General features: G+C 36.9%; 2 protein-coding genes across 2 annotated transcripts; both read left to right on the top strand.

Moving 5' to 3' along the window:
- Window positions 1-279: 279 nt before the first annotated feature.
- LOC119790444 (SRSF protein kinase 2-like) lies at window positions 280-9,898 on the top strand. Its single transcript, XM_038295966.1, has 15 exons — window positions 280-538; window positions 1,890-2,142; window positions 2,219-2,327; window positions 3,875-3,962; window positions 4,151-4,238; window positions 4,384-4,490; window positions 4,568-4,730; window positions 4,877-4,902; window positions 5,009-5,065; window positions 7,390-7,750; window positions 7,913-8,010; window positions 8,952-9,059; window positions 9,155-9,224; window positions 9,296-9,388; window positions 9,503-9,898. The coding sequence occupies exons 2-15, from the start codon at window positions 1,923-1,925 to the stop codon at window positions 9,685-9,687; spliced, it is 1,773 nt and encodes a 590-aa protein (XP_038151894.1). The 5' UTR covers window positions 280-538; window positions 1,890-1,922; the 3' UTR covers window positions 9,688-9,898.
- A 427-nt stretch (window positions 9,899-10,325) lies between these two features.
- On the top strand, window positions 10,326-18,462 carry comtb (catechol-O-methyltransferase b). Its single transcript, XM_038296053.1, has 6 exons — window positions 10,326-10,481; window positions 11,512-11,683; window positions 16,393-16,510; window positions 16,605-16,798; window positions 16,886-17,017; window positions 17,117-18,462. Exons 2-6 carry the CDS (start codon window positions 11,513-11,515, stop codon window positions 17,294-17,296), a joined length of 795 nt encoding a protein of 264 aa, XP_038151981.1. The 5' UTR covers window positions 10,326-10,481; window position 11,512; the 3' UTR covers window positions 17,297-18,462.
- Window positions 18,463-18,638: the final 176 nt, after the last annotated feature.

The following is an 18,638-nucleotide window of genomic DNA, read 5'->3' on the forward strand; positions in this document are numbered from 1 at the left end:
AATTTACTACAAGTGGGACAAAACTGAACTGGATAAGCATTAGTTAATAATTGACCATATATCTTTACAAAGATCTACAGTAAAATGATCTGATACTTATTTTTGAAAAAAAAAAAAAAAAAAAAAAAAACCTAAATGTTATGAAGGTTACTTTAAAGTTTTTCTCTTAATTTCCCGAACTGGCGTTGGCTACGGGCTGCTCTGTTACCGTAATGCACATTCTATGCGCGAAGTTAATAAATCTCCAAGATTTTCCGTATCACTTGTCCGCAGTTCTGGAAATCCATCTTATTCCTTCATGTAAACATTACCAGGAAGCTGAAGCAGCAGCACACTGACCCTCCTCTCAGAGAGAGGAGTTATAATCAGAGCTCCACGGTCCTGACAAGTCACTCCGCCGTGTGGAGGTGATTTACACGCGCACTTTCCCATCTTACAAATATTAATTCTGTTTCATCAGAGCTACTAACTGGCTTTAAAGCGCCGACGGGATAAAAAAAAGAGGATCTATTCGACCTCCGAATCAAGAAACGATCTGGTAAGAAAAGATTAAACACCAATTGACTCATTGATAAGCGCATATAGGCTGAATTACAAAGTTTTACACTTAGAAAAAAAAATGTTCTACTAAAATGGAAGCTGTTTAGCAAATTAAGTCCCCAATGGAAAGTAATGGAGGGGATGAAATGATGATAAAATAAACAATTTAGCCAAGTTAAAGTTGTTTTATTTGTGTTTTCTTACTCCTGCGCATCAGTATAATAGCCAAAAATGTCCTTACCATTTAATTGTTGTAAAACAAAAATCAAAATAGAACATCTGTTAGTCCTGCCTTTGCATTGGCCAATACAAAAGAATGCAAAAAAGAAAGCAAATAGCATAAAATATAATAGATAAAAAATAAAAAGTGTGCTCCAATCAGCCTCAATAATAGCATAATTCAGCATTTGACATGTGTGTATTGGTTTATAGCCCTCTTGAGCATATTGGCATCTTTAGAAAGCCAATCTATGTTTAGTAACTCTACAAGGGGTTGTTCTAGACCGATTTTGGTCCAGTTGTTCTTTAGAGGGCACAACTGAAAGTATAAAATAATAAAAAATAAACATCATCTTTATTTGTAGAGCACTTTTAAAACAGCTTCCGCTGAAAACAAAGTGCTGAACACAGCTAAAAATAACAGAAGACAATAAAAGAATAAAATACAGCATACAAATATAAAATAAGGCAATAATAAGAATTTCTTTAAGCTAAATAAACAAACAGTGCAATAGGTCATTTTTTTAATCTCTCAAGAGAGCTAAAAAAACACTAATAGCTCTGGAGATGCTGATCAAGCAGATGTCGATTGTGAAATACAGCTGAAGCTAAATTTTTAATTCACTTAAAAAAAAAAAATCTATAGTTACATTTTTATGCTCCAACACATATTATTCAAAACATAATATATCATAGCCTCTGTACAGAACTAGAACCGCCCAGCCTGACACTGGTTTAATACAGAGTACTGTGACCAAATTCAACTTAAGTTGAAAAAAAAGTTTCAGAATAACATTGGAATTGCTTAAGAAAAAAAAAATGGACCCAGAAGGTTTAATGGAGATCATGAAGTTCACATCAGGAGTTCATGTGAACAACAGTGGCTCCCACAGCTGTACTCATGCAGACTCAAGGAGAGTCTTGTTGCAGCTGGGCTGGAGTCAGGGGCTATTTATATTGACATGCCATTCATTCTGCTAAAAATAAAGACACACACTCATTGGCCCTCTTAAAATGTCATTGCACACAACCTGTTGCAGCCATTAGCTATTTGCACAGACTAAACTACTGGACAAGAGATTTACTTGCGGTTTCTGAATATATTCAAATATTTTTTCAATCTTTTCCAGAGTCCTGCTGAAACCTTTTAAACTCCTATCAACATGTCGTCTTACTATGCAGCTGCTATATCAGCCCTTCATACATCCAACCAACCGATCAATCAGCCTTTCCCTGAGAGGACACGTAAGACTAGCAGCAGTAAGAGTCACACATCCAGCAAGAAGCCCAGCTGCCCTCCATCTTTGCAGAAGCGTTCTCCTTCACCTGAGCCTCCTGGATTTTATGAAGAGCAACAGGAGAACCCTTCAGACTATGGCATAGGTAAGGTAGACCCCAGCAATAAAACCCAGCACTATCTATGACCTCTTCACTTCTAATATATAAAATGCATTTTCAGGTGGTTATTACCCAGTAGAGATTGGAGACATTTTTGTTGACCGCTATCAAGTCCTTAAAAAGTTGGGATGGGGTCACTTCTCCACAGTATGGCTCTGCTGGGACATGATGTGAGTAAATGTCTGACCTTGTAACTCTGCTTGAAGTTTAATCATTTAGAAATAATCATATCAAATGAAGTTTTCAACAATGAGTCACATTACAGCCACTGGTTTAATTTAGTTAAATGGCATTTTATATGAAACATGATTGATTCCTCAAAATAGCTCCAGCTTGGTCAGACTGGAAGGAACAAAGCTCTGAACAACACCTTAAGATAGATAGTCTGTTAGATTGAAATCTAAGCTTAAATGGATTCGCTGGATCAAAATAATGTCATTGCTGCTTTGACTGCTGGTCTTGCTGATAGGTGAACTTCTGTACCAGTGGCCTTTTTTCACAGTATGTTGACTGAATTCAGAAAAGGTTCTTAAGTTGGGAGTTAAACCACTAGGTACTATATGGAGGACTAATAGACTCTGCATACAGGGCACCCACCCCTAATTATGCCGTATGTCTAGTCTGTAGCAGGGTCTCTGTTAGGTTTGGCCTGAATTGCTCCCATCTTTTCTACCTTATTTCCCTCAATATGATCCAGCAACCGGCCTGTTTGGTTAAAAGGAAGGTGTCTTCAGGGTGCTGTTCTGAGTTTGTTTTCTGTCACACTGCGTACTTTACATACAGGCCAGAATGTAGGAATTTTGCATAAAATGACCTATGTTTGCTCTGCCCCTTTATTGACATTTCCAAAAGCTTCTTCCGCCTTATTCAAGCCACTTCTCTATAAAGTTTGGTTCAGTTGCTCAGTTTTTAGAGTTGTTTAGCTAGAAGGTTTGTGCTCCTAAGTCTAAGTCCAGGAACTTCCATATTTATGGAAGAATTACAGTTTAGTGGCTGGGGGAGGGGGATGCTCAGTTGCAGCAAGAAGATCTGGGTTCGATTCCCAGCCCAGGAATTTGGGAGTTTGCATGTTTCCTGCTCTATCTGGATTTGGTTTGCATGTTCTGCCTGAGCATGCGTTGGTTCTCTCCGGGTACTCTAACTTCCTCCCACAGTCCAAGAACATGACTGTTAGGTTAATTGGTTTCTAAATTCTCCTTAGGTGTGAGTGTGTGCGTGTCTGTGTTGCCCTGCGATGGACTGGTCACCTGTCCATGGTGTACCCCGCCTCTCGCCCGTAGACTGCTAGAGATATGCACCAGCTTCCCACTTGGGATAAAGCATGATAGGAAATGGATGGAACAAAGTTCCTTTGTTAGAACCCTGCAGACAGTCTTTCTGGATAACTGAGCAAGACACCTTAACCCCAGAAATTCCTTCACAGAACAGCTGAATTATTCACACAGGTGGATTTATTTACTAATCAGTTGACTTCTAAATGTCTTTAGTTGCACAATGGGTATCTGAGTAAAGGGGACTAACACCACATGTTTCATTCCTATATCATTATCCTTACTGTTGATAGTTTTGTGCTACTTTGTATTGGTCTAAAATCCCTAGATAACATCTTCAATTATGTGGTGTTAATATGACAAGTTGTTGAAAATTTCAAAGGGTATAAATGGTTTTGCAGGTAACTGTAAATTTCTTGTCACTGTTGTGATTTTTTGCCCTGCAGAACAAGGCGCTTTGTTGCTCTGAAAGTGGTGAAGAGTGCAGAAACATTCACAGAGACGGCTCTGGATGAGATCAAGCTGCTCAAATGTGTCAGTTGATGAAGTAGACATTATATTATATCATCCGTTTCTGTTGTTTTTCGGCATTATTCATTTTTATATATTTAATTTTTAAGTGAAGCTTTTATTTTGGCTTTGTTTGTTTTGTTTTTTCATTTTTGGTAGACCAACATTTTTTAATTAAGTAAAGGATTTTGTTTAAATACTATGTTTTTTAGGTAAGGGACAGTGACCCTCGAGATCCCAAACGTGAGAGAATAGTGCATCTTATTGATGACTTCAGGGTCTCTGCTCCGACTGGTGAGCGTATCTTTTACAGAAAACAACGCTGCCAACTTCCCTCAGCATTATAGTTCTTAAATTATTCTGTGTCATGTTCTGACTGACTTCAGGCAATGCTAACAGTTATGCATTCTTTGCGAAAGCCTTAACTTCCTTAGCTGCTCTCCAGATGTGTGCATGGTCCTGGAGGTTCTTGGTCACCAGCTGCTCAAGTGGATCGTCAAATCCAACTACACAGGGCTCCCCCTGCCTTGCGTTAAAAGTATCCTCAAACAGGTTTGACTCCATCCTATTTTTCCATTACATGTAATCATCCCTCCACATTTCACTTCTGACTAAGGTCTCATTTGCAGGTTTTGCAAGGTTTAGATTACTTGCACACTAAATGCAAAGTCATCCATACAGACATAAAGCCAGAAAACATCCTCCTGAGAGTAGATGAGGTTTATATTAGAAAGCTTGCAGCTAACACAAAGCTGTGGCAGTCATCCATTCCTCCTCCTCTCAGCAGCTCAGGTTTGTAAAAATTGGTCAATACTTGCTTTGACTTAATAAGGTTTGATATCTTTGATAAATTTCTGTTGATGGGTGATTTAATGTGTGGCTTCTTGAGATCATATATTCCTCCATTTATTCTCCTTTTCATTTCTTTTTTCTTTCAGTGAACCGAAACCCAAGAGAAAAACAGGTGTGCAGTTTGAAATGAACTTCTTTGTGATTGTTTTTTTCATTTTGTTCATAATATTTTTGTTAAATTTTGTTATAACTAAGGCTTTTGTGCTTCATTTCCTTAGAGTGTGTTCAACTTCTTTGGGAAGCTGATGGGGGGTTTGCAAACTCTTGGCCAATGGGTAAGATATATGCTGTGAAGATCCTCAGTCATCCAGGTCATAGTCATGCCAAAAAAAGTAAACAAAAACATTTCGCAATGGTTTTATTCACAAGGTATTATAGATAAAACTTCAACGCCAAACTCAAAGCTATTCCTGACATTTCGAATAGAAAAGGCTTCCTGGATGGGGAGCGAAACATCTTCAAACTTGGAAGCAAAGTCCAGTGGATTGTTTTGTTTTTTTTTTTTTACTTTTTTGGAATATGCTGTGTTTGTTAATTACACTTGTGATATGAAACACAGAAAGACACATTTTAACAATGAAATGTAAGATAATTGTATCACGTTCCTATCTTATTTCACATCAGTGTTATGTTTGCATGAGAGAATGAAACAAACACATTTATCTGTAAAATACTTCATCTTTGATAAATGCAACATTGCCTACATGTGTTTTTTTTTAACCCAAGTCATATAAAAAGCTTTAAATTTGTTTTTCTGTGCCATAAGACAAAAAAAAAAAGATAGATTATTCATCCCTATTTGATGGATTTTTCCTTTTAGCTACTTGTCAAATTGATTTATCATAGGTGATTATTTAACAAATCTTGGCATGTAGGAGTCAGCAGGTCTAAATAGCAGTCTTTAAACGTGATCTCTATGTCAAAAATGCCTTTTTTTTTACTCTCCTGTTTCCAGCATAAACTAAATTCTAAAGGGATATTTCACTAGACCTCCTCAGATGAGACTAAGATTAAGCTTTTCTGCTAAACCCTCAGAGGTTTTAGTGAGAAGCAATGGATAATGTTCCAACTTTAGGCCCCACCATAGTTCAGAAACTGCTAGTATGAAAATTACTCACGATTTCCTGGCAGCTGTTTCCGGTCTTGTTGTTATTCCTATCCTGCTTGATCCAACTGCAGGCTTCAGTTTCCTTCACCACCCTTTTTAACAGTTTTTTTTGTTGTTGTTTTTACTACTCTTGTTAATATTCTCTGCATATTTGATTGCAATGGTTAGTGGTGTGTGGACGATACCCACCTCTGTCTTCCCAGTAAACAGTAATCTAATTTAACTCCTAATTTAGTTCCCCTTTGCCACAACAAATACAGACAGTTTTCCCTGTGAAATGCTAAATATAGAATCAGAAAATGCACCTGGAATATTTTCAGTGTGATAAATTGCATTGTGGATAGTAAGATCACATCTGCAAATTTACTCCATATATTTTTGATGATCAACATATATTCTGCCTACTCATGAAGGCAAAACATGTTTTCACAATCTGTTTTGCTGATTTAAGACACAAACTCTAAGTGCAGCTGGCTAGTAGGCTAGGAGGAGTTTTCATAGCATTCTTTAGTAACCCTTAGTAGATCATCCCTATAGTGTACTTTTCTATCGGTATATATTTGATCTAAGGGTTTTCCTCTACTGATATTATCTGCTAGTGCACAAAGATTGGTTTCAAGATTTCCAGGACATTTAGGGAATACATAATATTCAATTTGCTGTTTTTTTTTTTTTTTTTACTACCAAGAGAGATTAAGCCAGTTTTGCTGAATAATTCTTTGCCAAAAATGTAATGTCTATATGTGCTCATTTCTTTTTACCTCTAACTATATAAATTATTGCTCTATGGTAGATAACAAGCAGAAATTATATAATAAAGTTTACAGTTAGTAAGGTATGGTAATTCAAAGTTATTGTTCTTTGTCCAAATTAGGAGAACTTAAGAGAAGGCTTTTATAATGCTGGGTTAGATCAGATTCTTGGATGGCTTTCTCTGCTTAATGTGTGGATGTGTCCTGAGAAGACAAGAAGAATTTTAATGTTCCTCTAGCAGCTGTTGTTGTGGTTTAAATGCAACTTGATGGTTAGCAACCATGTGTTTAACAGAACCCTGGACAAGGTCAAGGAAGTAGGTTTCCAATCCTACATACATTTTTTTCTTTCACTGTGGAATCAGTCAATAATTTCAGACACATCAGGATTTGCTTAATTTTGCTTGAATTGTTTGCTTTAAGTAATTTTTTCTTATAAGTGCACTTTTTCTACAATTGGAACAAAACCATTTACATTTGAAATAAGAAAAAACAATTGCATTGTCTTATTTTGATTGCATAATTCCTAATTATCTTATTTTAAAAGTAAACAATCTAATTCCATTGGCAGTTCATCTTATTTACCTGCTCAAATTAAGAGTAAATACACTCAATTTAAGACATTTTTACTTATTTCTAGATACTATTTGCTGTGTTCAATTGCCATGAAGTTGATAGTTCACTAATCCTTCATTATTGTAATTAACTGATACTTATTTCTGCCAACTCACTGTCACAGTCCAGCAAGGTTTCCAGGAGCCAAAATAAGCGGTTATCGGCGAAGGACAAAAGCTGTCGAGGACAGAAGAGTGCATCAGAGCTGAAATCAGACAAACTCACTGTGACTTTTTCTGAAGACGCTGGTGCCGTTTCAAGCACACAGCAGTCCACTTGTAATTCAAAGCTCAAAGGCCTCAACCTTAAGATAAGGAGACAAACTTTGCTGTGTGAAGATGGAGTGGACAGTGTCCCCCGCAGCTACAGACACTCACTGGGCTCATGTCCAAACTTTAGCATGGATGCTCCTGCCTCTGGCTCCAGGTCTGTGTTATTCCCCCAAACTTCACACACCGAGCCGGTTCCAGCCTCCTCAGCTAGAGGTCAGTCTCATGACTTCTCATGATCCTTCGGTTCTCTTTTGGAAACATCTAGTCGAGACAACCTTTAATTAACTTTTAAATGATTTACCTTTCCTTAGCCAATGTTTTACCATAGAATTCTCCAATATGTTAAAGCCCTTTGAATGTTTTTCTGTATTTTAGGAACCAGTGACATAGATGTAGCTTTAGACCTTCTAAAGCCTCAGAATGCTGACAAGATTGTTGTGAAGATTGCAGACCTGGGAAATGCCTGCTGGGTGGTGAGAAATTAAGCAAGACACAGAATCAATACCTACATATTAATTATTCAGTGTAACTAGCGTTCTTTATGAAATATACATTTGTTAATAATTCAAAATTATTCAAAGGATATTTTAAGACCTATGCTCTGGCTTTTGATCAATACTTTAATTTTCCCTGTTTAGTTTTACTATGCTTATTTGAAAAATTATTTGCAAAAACTTGCACTGCAAAAATTTTTTTCATTTTAATTTTTTTCTTAAAATAACTGCATTTTTCCTTGAATTTAGCAGGTAGGGAGACACTGCTTATGGAACAAACACAATCTACATTGATTGCAGTTGTTTTTTCTTATATAAATAAGAAAAAATAACAGCACTCTCTTATTTCAAGTGCATAATATCCAACTAGCTTAGGGTAAAGATGCTCATTCCAATGGCAGATCATCTTATTTTCCTACTTACCGTAAATTAAGGGTAAATACATTTATTTTAAGGCATTTTCATTTTCAGAACGTTTTTGCAGTGAGGAATCCTAAACTTTTATGTAGTAGAAGTTAGGATCTGTTAACCATAAAAAAAACTCCTGAAAGATCCTTTACATAAGGCTCTTTTTATATTGCAGCAATACTGGTTGGGAAATTATTTCTATAAAAAACGAAGGTCACTTAAAAAATGATCAAAAAATTGCATTAGAAATATCAGTTTACCCCCACCATTAGCTCTAGACTATAAAAACCTTCTACATTTCTGTCAAACACTGATAGACTGACTTTACTAACTTCAGATTGATTATCTGACTTTGAGAAATTATGATTAAAATTAAATAAAATCAATAATTAAATCTGGAAACAGAAAAAAAGAAACACTCGGATCATGGTTTTGAGTTCACCCTTGATAGTCAGATGTACAGTACAGATTATAGATTCATATTTAAGTTTTTTGATTTTTTTTTTTATCAGCACAAACACTTCACTGAAGATATTCAGACATGCCAGTACCGCTCCATTGAGGTACTGATTGGTTCAGAGTATGACACTGCAGCTGACATTTGGAGTACTGCCTGCATGGTGAGCTTCCTTTTCTCTGTTCAGATATTTTTGTCTTGTTCTATTCCAGAATTGCCAGATCTTTTCATTTTGTTGTCCCTGTTTGTGCCCTGAAGGCTTTTGAGCTGGCTACAGGAGACTACTTGTTTGACCCCCAGTCTGGAGCCTCATTCTCCCGAGAGGAAGGTGTGTTCAAAGCTGACATTGCTCTATTCAGATCGAGATAAATTATAAGCTCTATGTTTCCATGTCCTTAGATCACATTGCTCATATAATTGAGCTGCTTGGACCTCTTCAAACCCAGTTTGCTCTCTCTGGGAGAAAATCCAAACAATTCTTCAACAGAAAAGGTAAAGTTAGTTAATAGAAATGTACAAAATCTGGACATTTGTGTGCGGGAGCACTAGTTATTTCTCATATACTGTAAATAATAACATTAACAGATATTTTTTTTCTCTTCTTAGGACAACTGCGGCACATCTCAAAACTGAAACCATGGAGCTTATTGGAGATCCTGCTGGATAAGTACGAATGGCCCAAAGAGGAAGCTCTCCAGTTCAGCTCCTTTCTCCTCACCATGTTGGAACTGCAGCCTCAGAAAAGAGCCACAGCTGCTGAGTGTTTGAAACATCCCTGGATTACCTCCTAAAGACAGCAGCTTCATGCCTTTCAGAGAACAGCAGACAGCGTTAAATCAGCCGTGCTCGCATCGGGAAAAACTCTCACCCAAGTTTTACTTTTTTATTACATCGGTTGTTTGATCCTTTGAAATTGCAATATCTCACATTTCCCATATTCTAAATGTTCCTTCCTTCTTTATAATATGGTACTTTTTCAATAAAATGTATAAGAACTTATAACCAATGTTGGTTTTCATGTTGGAGTTTCGATGAACTGATATCAGAGGTTGATTTTAGTTCCATAACCAATCATTGTTAACTCTGCTGAAAGAGTTCAGCTAAACCATAGATGTAAACCATTTGAAAGTAGAAATCAATTACCCCAAACTATCCAAAAAGCCTTTAGGGGGTTGCTTAGAGGTTCCACAGAAAAATAAAATTGGGTTTATAAGTTACAGTAGAATGGAAACAGAAGTCTGTCACAGTAACCAGTAAACCCACATAGGTAGAAACAGGTTATCTAAACTCAAAAAAATTTGCTTTTCAAATAAAGGACAAGAGTTGTTGACAGTTTAGCAAAAATTACTTCTTTTTTTTTTGTAGCTGAGGAGCGGGTGTGACCATGTTGACTGTGGAGGTTTCAGGAGGCTGCACATTCCTTGCATGCATTCAGCACAGCTCTGTGTGTAGGGGGATGGAAGGAAAAAGAGGGAGGAGTTAGTTTCATGTGCAGGCATATGTCCGGCGTCTGAAAAAACTCACATTTTCCTCAAGCAGCAACGAGAGGTGAGAAGCGGACGGGGAATACAACCTGCATCCACGTGTAAGTCTTTTAGATCCTTTACCAGACATTAGTGAAGTCATAAATGACAAAAATACTTTGTTCCTGTTGTTTCTGTTTTGCTTAAAGGGTACCATAGTTCAGCCCTGATGCATGCCTTCTGCATTTAGAAATGTGTGCTTGTGGTGTTGTGCATATTAAAGATAACATGTCATCTTGCAATCCTGTTGCACAAGCATTGTGGTCTTTAATGCACCTCAAAATGTCACTTTAGCTGTTTTATTGCTTTATTTTGGAGCAGTTGTAGATTAACCTCTACATAAAGGTTGATATTTAAAAATTTGGCCAGCTTTCTCTTTTAGTTGTTAAAATTTACCAGTTCTGTTTTTTTTTTTTTTTTAGTTTGGTATGTTAAGAGGAAGCCTGAGTAAAGGTTAAAGTCTCAGTTCTTTGGCTTTGGTGACACAGCTCTTAACCTCCAGCCTGTTGCCATGCAACTCCAACTCTAAATCAGAAGGGATTACCTCAACTACCATGGAGCTTTCACAGCTGCATTATTACTTCAAGGTAGCCCTTTTTCAGCAGCTCTCCTCCCTGCTTTCACAGCGAGTGAGTTCTATTTAAGATTCAAGCTGTGCTTTTCTCCTCTCTCTTCCCTGTTTTATCTTTGCACAGGCTCTCCATACAGATAAACAGCTTCTGAAAGTGAGAAAGCTGCTTATAAAGCCCAGTTTTGTCCCAGTTGATTGAAGCTGATATTAGATCATTTCTTTATAGCGATACCATCATATTATGTCTGGGTGTGGGTGTTCAGCTTGGATGTGGGGGGTGCAGCAGGAGCTGGAAGACAGGAGCAGCTACTGTATTGTACGCTGCACAGTAAACACCCATCTCATTATCTAAATACAAAGGGACAGGTAGGGTAAGGGGAGACAGGAGCGCACTTTGATCTGTCTCCTGTGGACGTTTGCATGGTGTCTCCGCTTTGCTTATCACTGTCTCCTTCAATAATGCGGCACTGCATGCTATAATAATTCCTTATTGATTTATTTGATCTCTTTCTTGTTTGCAGGATGTTGCTCACTCTCCTTTACAGTTGCACCGGTGGGGCTGCCCTGCTCTATGCACTGTACAGATGGGTGATCCCTACTGTTGTGCAGTATCATGCAGGACTGGCGCTTATTTGGCATGATGGGATTGTGGAGGGACTGCTGAATACACTGACCCAGACTACGCGTCCTCAGGTGTGCTGTTGCTTAACAACCGCTTATCACAAGCTCAGCTAAAAAAAATAAACTCATATAATCAGAGGCATGAGAAACACTACATTAAATAAGTGTGTAAATAATATTAATGAAGCAGTTTGCATTCACATCCATTCACTGACTACTCCAAATGACCTATCTCATGTTTTTATCCAATCATCTGATTATTTAAAAATAAAGTGCCTTGAAAAAAAATACTCTTTGAACTTTAAGTGAAAGGAAAACAATAAATCTCAACAGTTTAAACCATTTGACCCAAATTTTACCCCATTCCTCTTTGTTAAATCTTAAAAGCTTAATGAAAACGGATTGATAAAGTGTTGGAACACAAATGCTGAAGTCTTTTTTTCTGATTCTTGTATTTAGGTCTAGAATGGGAGATGAAATCCTGTCCTTATTATCAAATGTTTTCTGCCGTAATAGTGTTTCTTGCTAGAATAATTTGTATTTAGCTACATTCGCCTTCCCAGTGACCCATCAGCTATTACATCCCTGCTGAAGACAGGCAGCACCACAGGATGATGCTGCCACCACAGGTTTCACCAATGAAAGAGGAGTGTTTAGGGGCAATGTGTGCTTGGTCTAATTCATTAAATTCTGCATGTTGACAAAAGAGTTCAATTTCAGTCTCATCCATGAGAGCATGTTCTTCAGTATGTTTGCGATGCCCTTTGCTCGAACTGTGGTGAATTTGAAAATGAATGATCAAGGTTATCTTTGGTTAACATTGGAATTGCTCCTGCCTTTTTTGATATTTGCCAGTCTTATGGAGCACACAATTAATAGATGTCTTTTCAATTATCTCCTCCACCAGAGCTATGGAGTTTAGGTCATGTGTTGGTATAGTTTCAGTTCTGCCTCATGCATACTAGGTATCATAGCATGGTTTGAACAGAGTTCACTATGCATAATTTTGCCAGTTTAACCTGCTAGAAATGTCTCTTTTTGGTTTGTTACCTGTTCAATCTGCATTTTGTTCACCAGTGTTCTTTAACACAGCTTAAAAGATTTTAAAAACAGTTGGATTTATACTGAGATCTAATAGTACACTAGTTGATTCTATGTTACTATTCAGCTCTACTTCTGTATATAGCACCAATTTACAGTACATGTCATCCAAACTTTAAAAGAAATCATTTGGATCATGCAGTCGGATTGGTTAAAAGTTGTCTATCTAAGGAGAACCAGCTGATTGCATCGAGTCACTGACTGCAGGGTTCAGTGACCTCCATATGTGCTGGATTTCATTCAGCTGCTTCAGCATAAAGTTTTCCCGGATGTCACTCCTCTAAAGGTCCTCTCAGTAAAAACTGGCCGTATGCTTTTTCTAACACTTCACAAATACATTTTGTTGGGTTTGGACATAAAATCTAAAGAAAATGCATTAACCTTTATCATATTTTTTACATTTTATTTCACAACAAAAAAAGACACAAAAAAATTTTTCAAGGCACATACAATCAGGCCAACATGTGAGCAAATCCTCCATGGAAAAATCTATCTAATGGGTAAAATGAGCACCGACCCATTATTGGTAATATTGATCATCAGGGTCACTAGCGTTTATTCTGAATGATCTAAAAACATCCCTTGCAGCTAAAATGACTTTGTAGCAGATAGCAAGCCCAGATGATAAAATATGAGGCAAACAAAGAAAGTAAAAAAAAAAAAACGTTTAACTTGTGGCAAAAAAATCTCACTGTGTCAAGATTATCGATGGCATAAAGTTGGTAGAGCTACAGCAGGAAGAGGCTGTGCTCAGTTCACCTCCTGTTAGTTAAGAAAACATTTCTAAGCACAGCAGGCTTAGCAAAACTACACAGATCTGCTGAGCCTGCTGTTTGTCATTTGAGCCTTCTTAATGCTCATAACCTAGCATTAAGAGCATGAAACCTTACTCCCAATCTGGTCAGTATAAACAATCCAGGCTAGAATGATATTGGTGCAATGCTGTGAAATGTATTATCCTAACTTCCAGCTGAAATTCCTGCCTCTTAAGTACATAAAATACAATGAACCCTGTAAAAGTAAAAAAAAAAAACCTTCCAAGATTATTACTGGCCTTGTTGGATGCACAAAAAAAAGTTGATACCAGTTTAATAGACATTTTATTAAAACATAAAAATAGAGGCGAGGAATATGAAGGAAAAGGCCAAAGCTAACTTTAATTCTCCTACCCTAAGCGTGTGGTACCAAACAAGAACAAAGTTCACCTAATCCTTATTGAAACCTTACAGTTTCAGTTAGAAAACAGAAGGAAGGAAAAATAATCTTTTGACACGGTTGCATAAAGTTTAGGTATAAAGTGTTGCTGAGCACATAAGGAAGAAACTTTAACCATTGGAACATGATTTGAATCAAATGTGGGCTGAAATCCTGGGCTGAATAATTTACCCAATCTTTTTGAAGTTCAAAGTCTTATATTGAATTATTTTAAACGTAAGAACGAGCTGACTAAGTCAATTTGTTCTTGCATAGACTTTGGGTTTTAAATGGCCATGGAAAGAAATCATTTTGTTAGTTTACAAAATAATTTCCTTTAACTTATAAATAAGGGCTTTTGAATTAAAATGTCATCTTGGGACTAAGCTACAATCATAGTGAAGCATCCCTGTGTATAAACTCTCGATTATCTCTGCTCTGAAGAATATATATATATATATTTTTTAAACTCAGCTGGTCAATGAACATGTCTTTATTTCTGCTTCTATGTGTATTGACCTCTGAAGCCTCAAATACCTTTGCTCTAAAAGTTATTATTTTATACATCGCAGAGGGATAAATGCTTAGCAGAACCCTGAATTATTAGTGTGTACATAAATTATGCACAACATTAGTGAAAATCAAGTTGCACAAGGCCAAATAAAGAACAACAAAGTGCTTTTTTTTAAAAGTAGTGTAAATTCTTATCGAGATTAATTCAGTTCAGGCTTTTGAAATGAAGACTCAAGGAATCCCTAACTATCATGGATCTTAACCTCAAGGGACCAGGAATGTCTGTATTGTGCAGCTTTTAAATAGGCACTTATGTTTAGCTGTATTTTACCAAGTCATACATACTGCTTATTCAGGTGGCTGTATTTGATTTATAAACAAGGGCAAGAGAACAAAAAATGCATAAAAGTGGAAGCAAAATAATATTTTCCTGCTGATAGTTCCTGCAGTATGTCATGAGGCCCAATAAAAGGTTTTTGAGTAAAAGATAGAAGGAAAAGGTCACTTATAACCTGACCTTAGAGGGTAAAGTGGGTTTATAGCCAAAAAAAAGTCCTAATCAGCAAAAAAAAAAAAAACAAAACAAAAGAAAGTGATGTCATTTGAATTTAGCACAGATTTTTTTTTAGCAAAAATATTCATTTTTTAACAAAAAAGGAAAACACTATAGAACTAATGGGCTGAATTTAACAGGTCAAAGGCCAACTAAGTGCTGATAATGTAACGTGTTAAATTTAACAAAACAACAATCCGTCATCGACTTTCTTCTTCAGCAAAATTCCAACCTTTTTATAGAAGCAGCCCCATCCCTTTTAATGCTCTTTTCATCAAATTAGTTTAGTTAATTAGGATAATACAATTTAATATAACAGTTGTTTGGTTATGATATGTATTTCTTTATGTTAGATCAGTACACTTAACCTTAAAGCTACAGTGTGTAACTTTTAGCGACATCTAGCGGTCAGACTGCAGACTGCAGAAACATGAACATCTCCCCCCCAACAGTACGGCAAGCGTTACGGGACAAAATGTCTTCCACGACGTCCGCATCACCTACCTTCTCAAGTGATGAGGTTTGTTTACATAGATAATTTTACTGATAGTATTTCATTAGTCTGTGTAGGGTATAGATTTCATGTAAAGTTAAGATAATAAATATACCCCTTATTTTTTCTACATCGTTGTGACGTTTTGGCGATCTCGCAATCGCTAGTTTGTTGGCTCTGCGCTGCCGTAGCGCAAAGATGTCTGCCTCCATGGCTGCGAGACCCGCTCCTATGTAATTATAAATAACGAATTCTAAGGCAACGCAAATATTAAGGTTAAGAGGCTGAGCTCGTAGATGATGATAAAATAACATAGTTATGTATAATATATTACATTTCTGACTGTATATCCCTGTAATTATTACACACTGTAGCTTTAAATATTAGCTTTATTGGGTTATTTATATTGACATAGCTCAAAAATCAGACACTCAGTCTGAAAGAGTCTTGGTTTTAACGACTAAATGATTATCCATGAATAAACACTTTTTTTAAAACGTAATTTTGGAAATTTATATATATACATACCTAGGAACTAGTTAATGGCCAGTATGGAACTCATATGCACCTTACAGAGGAGGTTAGCTGATTTGACAACAAACATTGGTTTATTCAGCAGCTGCTATCAAATCGTTTGATACCAGCTGCTGAATAAATATGACAATAATCAGCAAATATTCAGGTTATCATACTCACCTGAACCATCTGACTTGAATAACAAGCCCCTAATGTTGGTACTGCTGTTGCTGTTCTGTCCTCCTCAGACAAAAGAAAAGTAAGGGAGGAAAAAGGGTTAACTTAAAAAACACAAAAATCTGTGCTCATTTCATTATTCTCTTCGGATTGCAGGAATAACATAACTTTATAGACCTTTGGGAAGTGAAAGTGATCCTGTTATTGTTTTTTTTTTATTCTTGCTCCCTGCAGCGGATGTTGGCTGCAGTACAGAAGAATGCCACAAGAGGAGACCCTCGCAGCGTGGTTAAAGCCATTGATCAGTTCTGCAGGCAGAAGGAGTGGGCCATGAATGTGGGGGATGAGAAAGGTAGTAACTTTCAAGTTTATGACTGTTCATTCATGACAGAAATATTTATTCTAACTTGGCCTTTGTGACGTTATGGTCCCTCTAATGACCTCAGGTTGCATTCTGGACTCTGTGGTGACTGAAGTAAACCCAGAGACGGTGCTTGAGCTGGGAACCTACTGTGGCTACTCGACTGTGCGCATCGCCAGCCTGCTTCCTCCTCAGGCTAAGCTCATCACCCTTGAATTTAATCCAGGCAATGCTGCAATAGCTCGCCAAGTGATTGCCTGGGCAGGACTGGAAGATAAGGTAAAACCTGCCACCTGAGGTAACCCATAGGAATGAACCCATCAGCTTTGGAGTTTACATATTGTTTTATTTTTTTTTATTTTTTAGGTTGAACTAGTTGAAGGAGCATCTGGTGACTTTATCCCCAAAATGAAGGAGATGTTTGGGATAAAAACATTTGATTTGGTTTTCTTGGACCACTGGAAGGATCGCTACCTTCCTGACACAAAACTGATGGAGGTACATTTGTTCTGAAACTTTTGTACAGATTGAACTCATTTCTTTTTCTTTGCAAAAAAAGAAAAAACAAAAACAAACCGTTTGCTTTTCTTATACCAGGAGTGTGGTCTCCTGAGGAAAGGCAGCATCCTGTTGGCCGATAACGTCATTTGCCCTGGAACCCCTGACTACCTTGAATACATCCGTAACAGCCCTCGGTATAAAAGCCAGTTCTTCAAATCCCACCTGGAGTACACCAAAGTGGAAGATGGCTTGGAGAAATCTATTTTCTTAGGGTAGATTTGGAACTAAGCCAACCTCAGATTTTACACATCTTTTATTGTGTGATCATCAACCAGACATTCAATATATGAAATTCTTTCGTTTTTTTTCTAATGTGATGAATACATTAACTTGAAAATTAAAGTAACATGGAATAAAAACATTGCGTGTTGTTTGGGACCTGAAGCTGGAAGATGTAGAGAACTTTGCAGAGATGTTTATATCCCTTGAACATTTTCACATTCATGTCACATACGTCATATTATAAATATGGAAAATTTGTTGGATTTTATTGGCAGTTAAAGTGACATATAAAGTTACTTAACATAAACTGGAGGCAAATGATACACATTGTTCTTACAAGCCTTTTATGCGTTTGTAATCAAGTCTACTATGACTAGAAGTAGTAAATATAGTCTAGCTTTATAAGCTGCACTATTTGTCAGAGAACAAACAACATTATGAAGACCAAGGAACATGTAGCACTGACCAGAAAAACAGCAAAGAGGCTCCATCATAACTGCGGGAGCTGCAGACATCCACCACTCAGGTAAAACAAGATAACAAAACAGAACAAATCATACATATCTGGCCTGTATGGAAAATGGAAAACTTTTTGAAAGAAAGTCATAAGTCCTATTAAAAATGTACATTCCATATAGGGAAACAAGAAATATGTGGTTCTAAATGCACATTTTTTTTTTTTTAACAGCCAGGGGGGTATGAGAGACAGGGGAGAGACATTTGGGAAAGGACCACAGGTCGGATTCAAACCTGGGTCGCCCTTGTTGAGGACAAAGGCCTTCATATATGGGTCGTGTGCGCTAACCACTGCCCCACCAAATCATGCTCTCTAAAAGCACATTTTAAATTTTTTCTATACAGGAAAAACATATGTATCATATGTGGGAGAAAACTAATTCCACACAACAGCCTAAGCTAACTGTGACCTCAGTGAAACAAGGAGGCATCAGTATGCTTCTCTTTTTCCAGTAAGCTGGTCAAAGTAACGGGGAAGATGGATGCAGGGCAAGGAAATCTGTTAGACTTTACTATGAGCAGCTCAGTTCGTTAGAATTTATTGAAACTTATTTCATTTTTAATTCTTATGTTAAATACTGTATTTGTATGGAGATAAATGTGTCTCAATATTATTCAATCAAATAAAATATATCCCACTAAAACAATATATTTGTTATTCTGTAATTGTAATTGATTTTTTTTTTTTTTTGTAATTGTGGCCAAAACTTTTATTATGGTAATGATACATATATTTTTGTGAAGTCATGCTTTCAAAAAAATAAAAATCTTTTAGCTTCAGTCAGCACTGACTAGTAGGGGCACATCTTACGTCGTTTGT

This window comes from Cyprinodon tularosa, unplaced genomic scaffold (assembly GCF_016077235.1).
Source record: "Cyprinodon tularosa strain WSP-4 unplaced genomic scaffold, ASM1607723v1 ctg11, whole genome shotgun sequence".
Classification (NCBI taxonomy): Eukaryota; Metazoa; Chordata; class Actinopteri; order Cyprinodontiformes; family Cyprinodontidae; genus Cyprinodon; species Cyprinodon tularosa.

What these genes read in the sequence shown, in the direction of transcription:
- LOC119790444 (XM_038295966.1), top strand. Translation starts at nt 1,923, where the DNA reads ATGTCGTCTTACTATGCAGCTGCTATATCAGCCCTTCATACATCCAAC. An exon ending in TTAAAAGTATCCTCAAACAG is followed by an intron (nt 4,491 to 4,567) that starts GTTTGACTCCAT and finishes TCTCATTTGCAG; the next exon opens with GTTTTGCAAGGTTTAGATTA. An exon ending in CTCATTCTCCCGAGAGGAAG is followed by an intron (nt 9,225 to 9,295) that starts GTGTGTTCAAAG and finishes CCATGTCCTTAG; the next exon opens with ATCACATTGCTCATATAATT.
- comtb (XM_038296053.1), top strand. Translation starts at nt 11,513, where the DNA reads ATGTTGCTCACTCTCCTTTACAGTTGCACCGGTGGGGCTGCCCTGCTC. An exon ending in CCCAGACTACGCGTCCTCAG is followed by an intron (nt 11,684 to 16,392) that starts GTGTGCTGTTGC and finishes TGCTCCCTGCAG; the next exon opens with CGGATGTTGGCTGCAGTACA. An exon ending in GAATGTGGGGGATGAGAAAG is followed by an intron (nt 16,511 to 16,604) that starts GTAGTAACTTTC and finishes TAATGACCTCAG; the next exon opens with GTTGCATTCTGGACTCTGTG.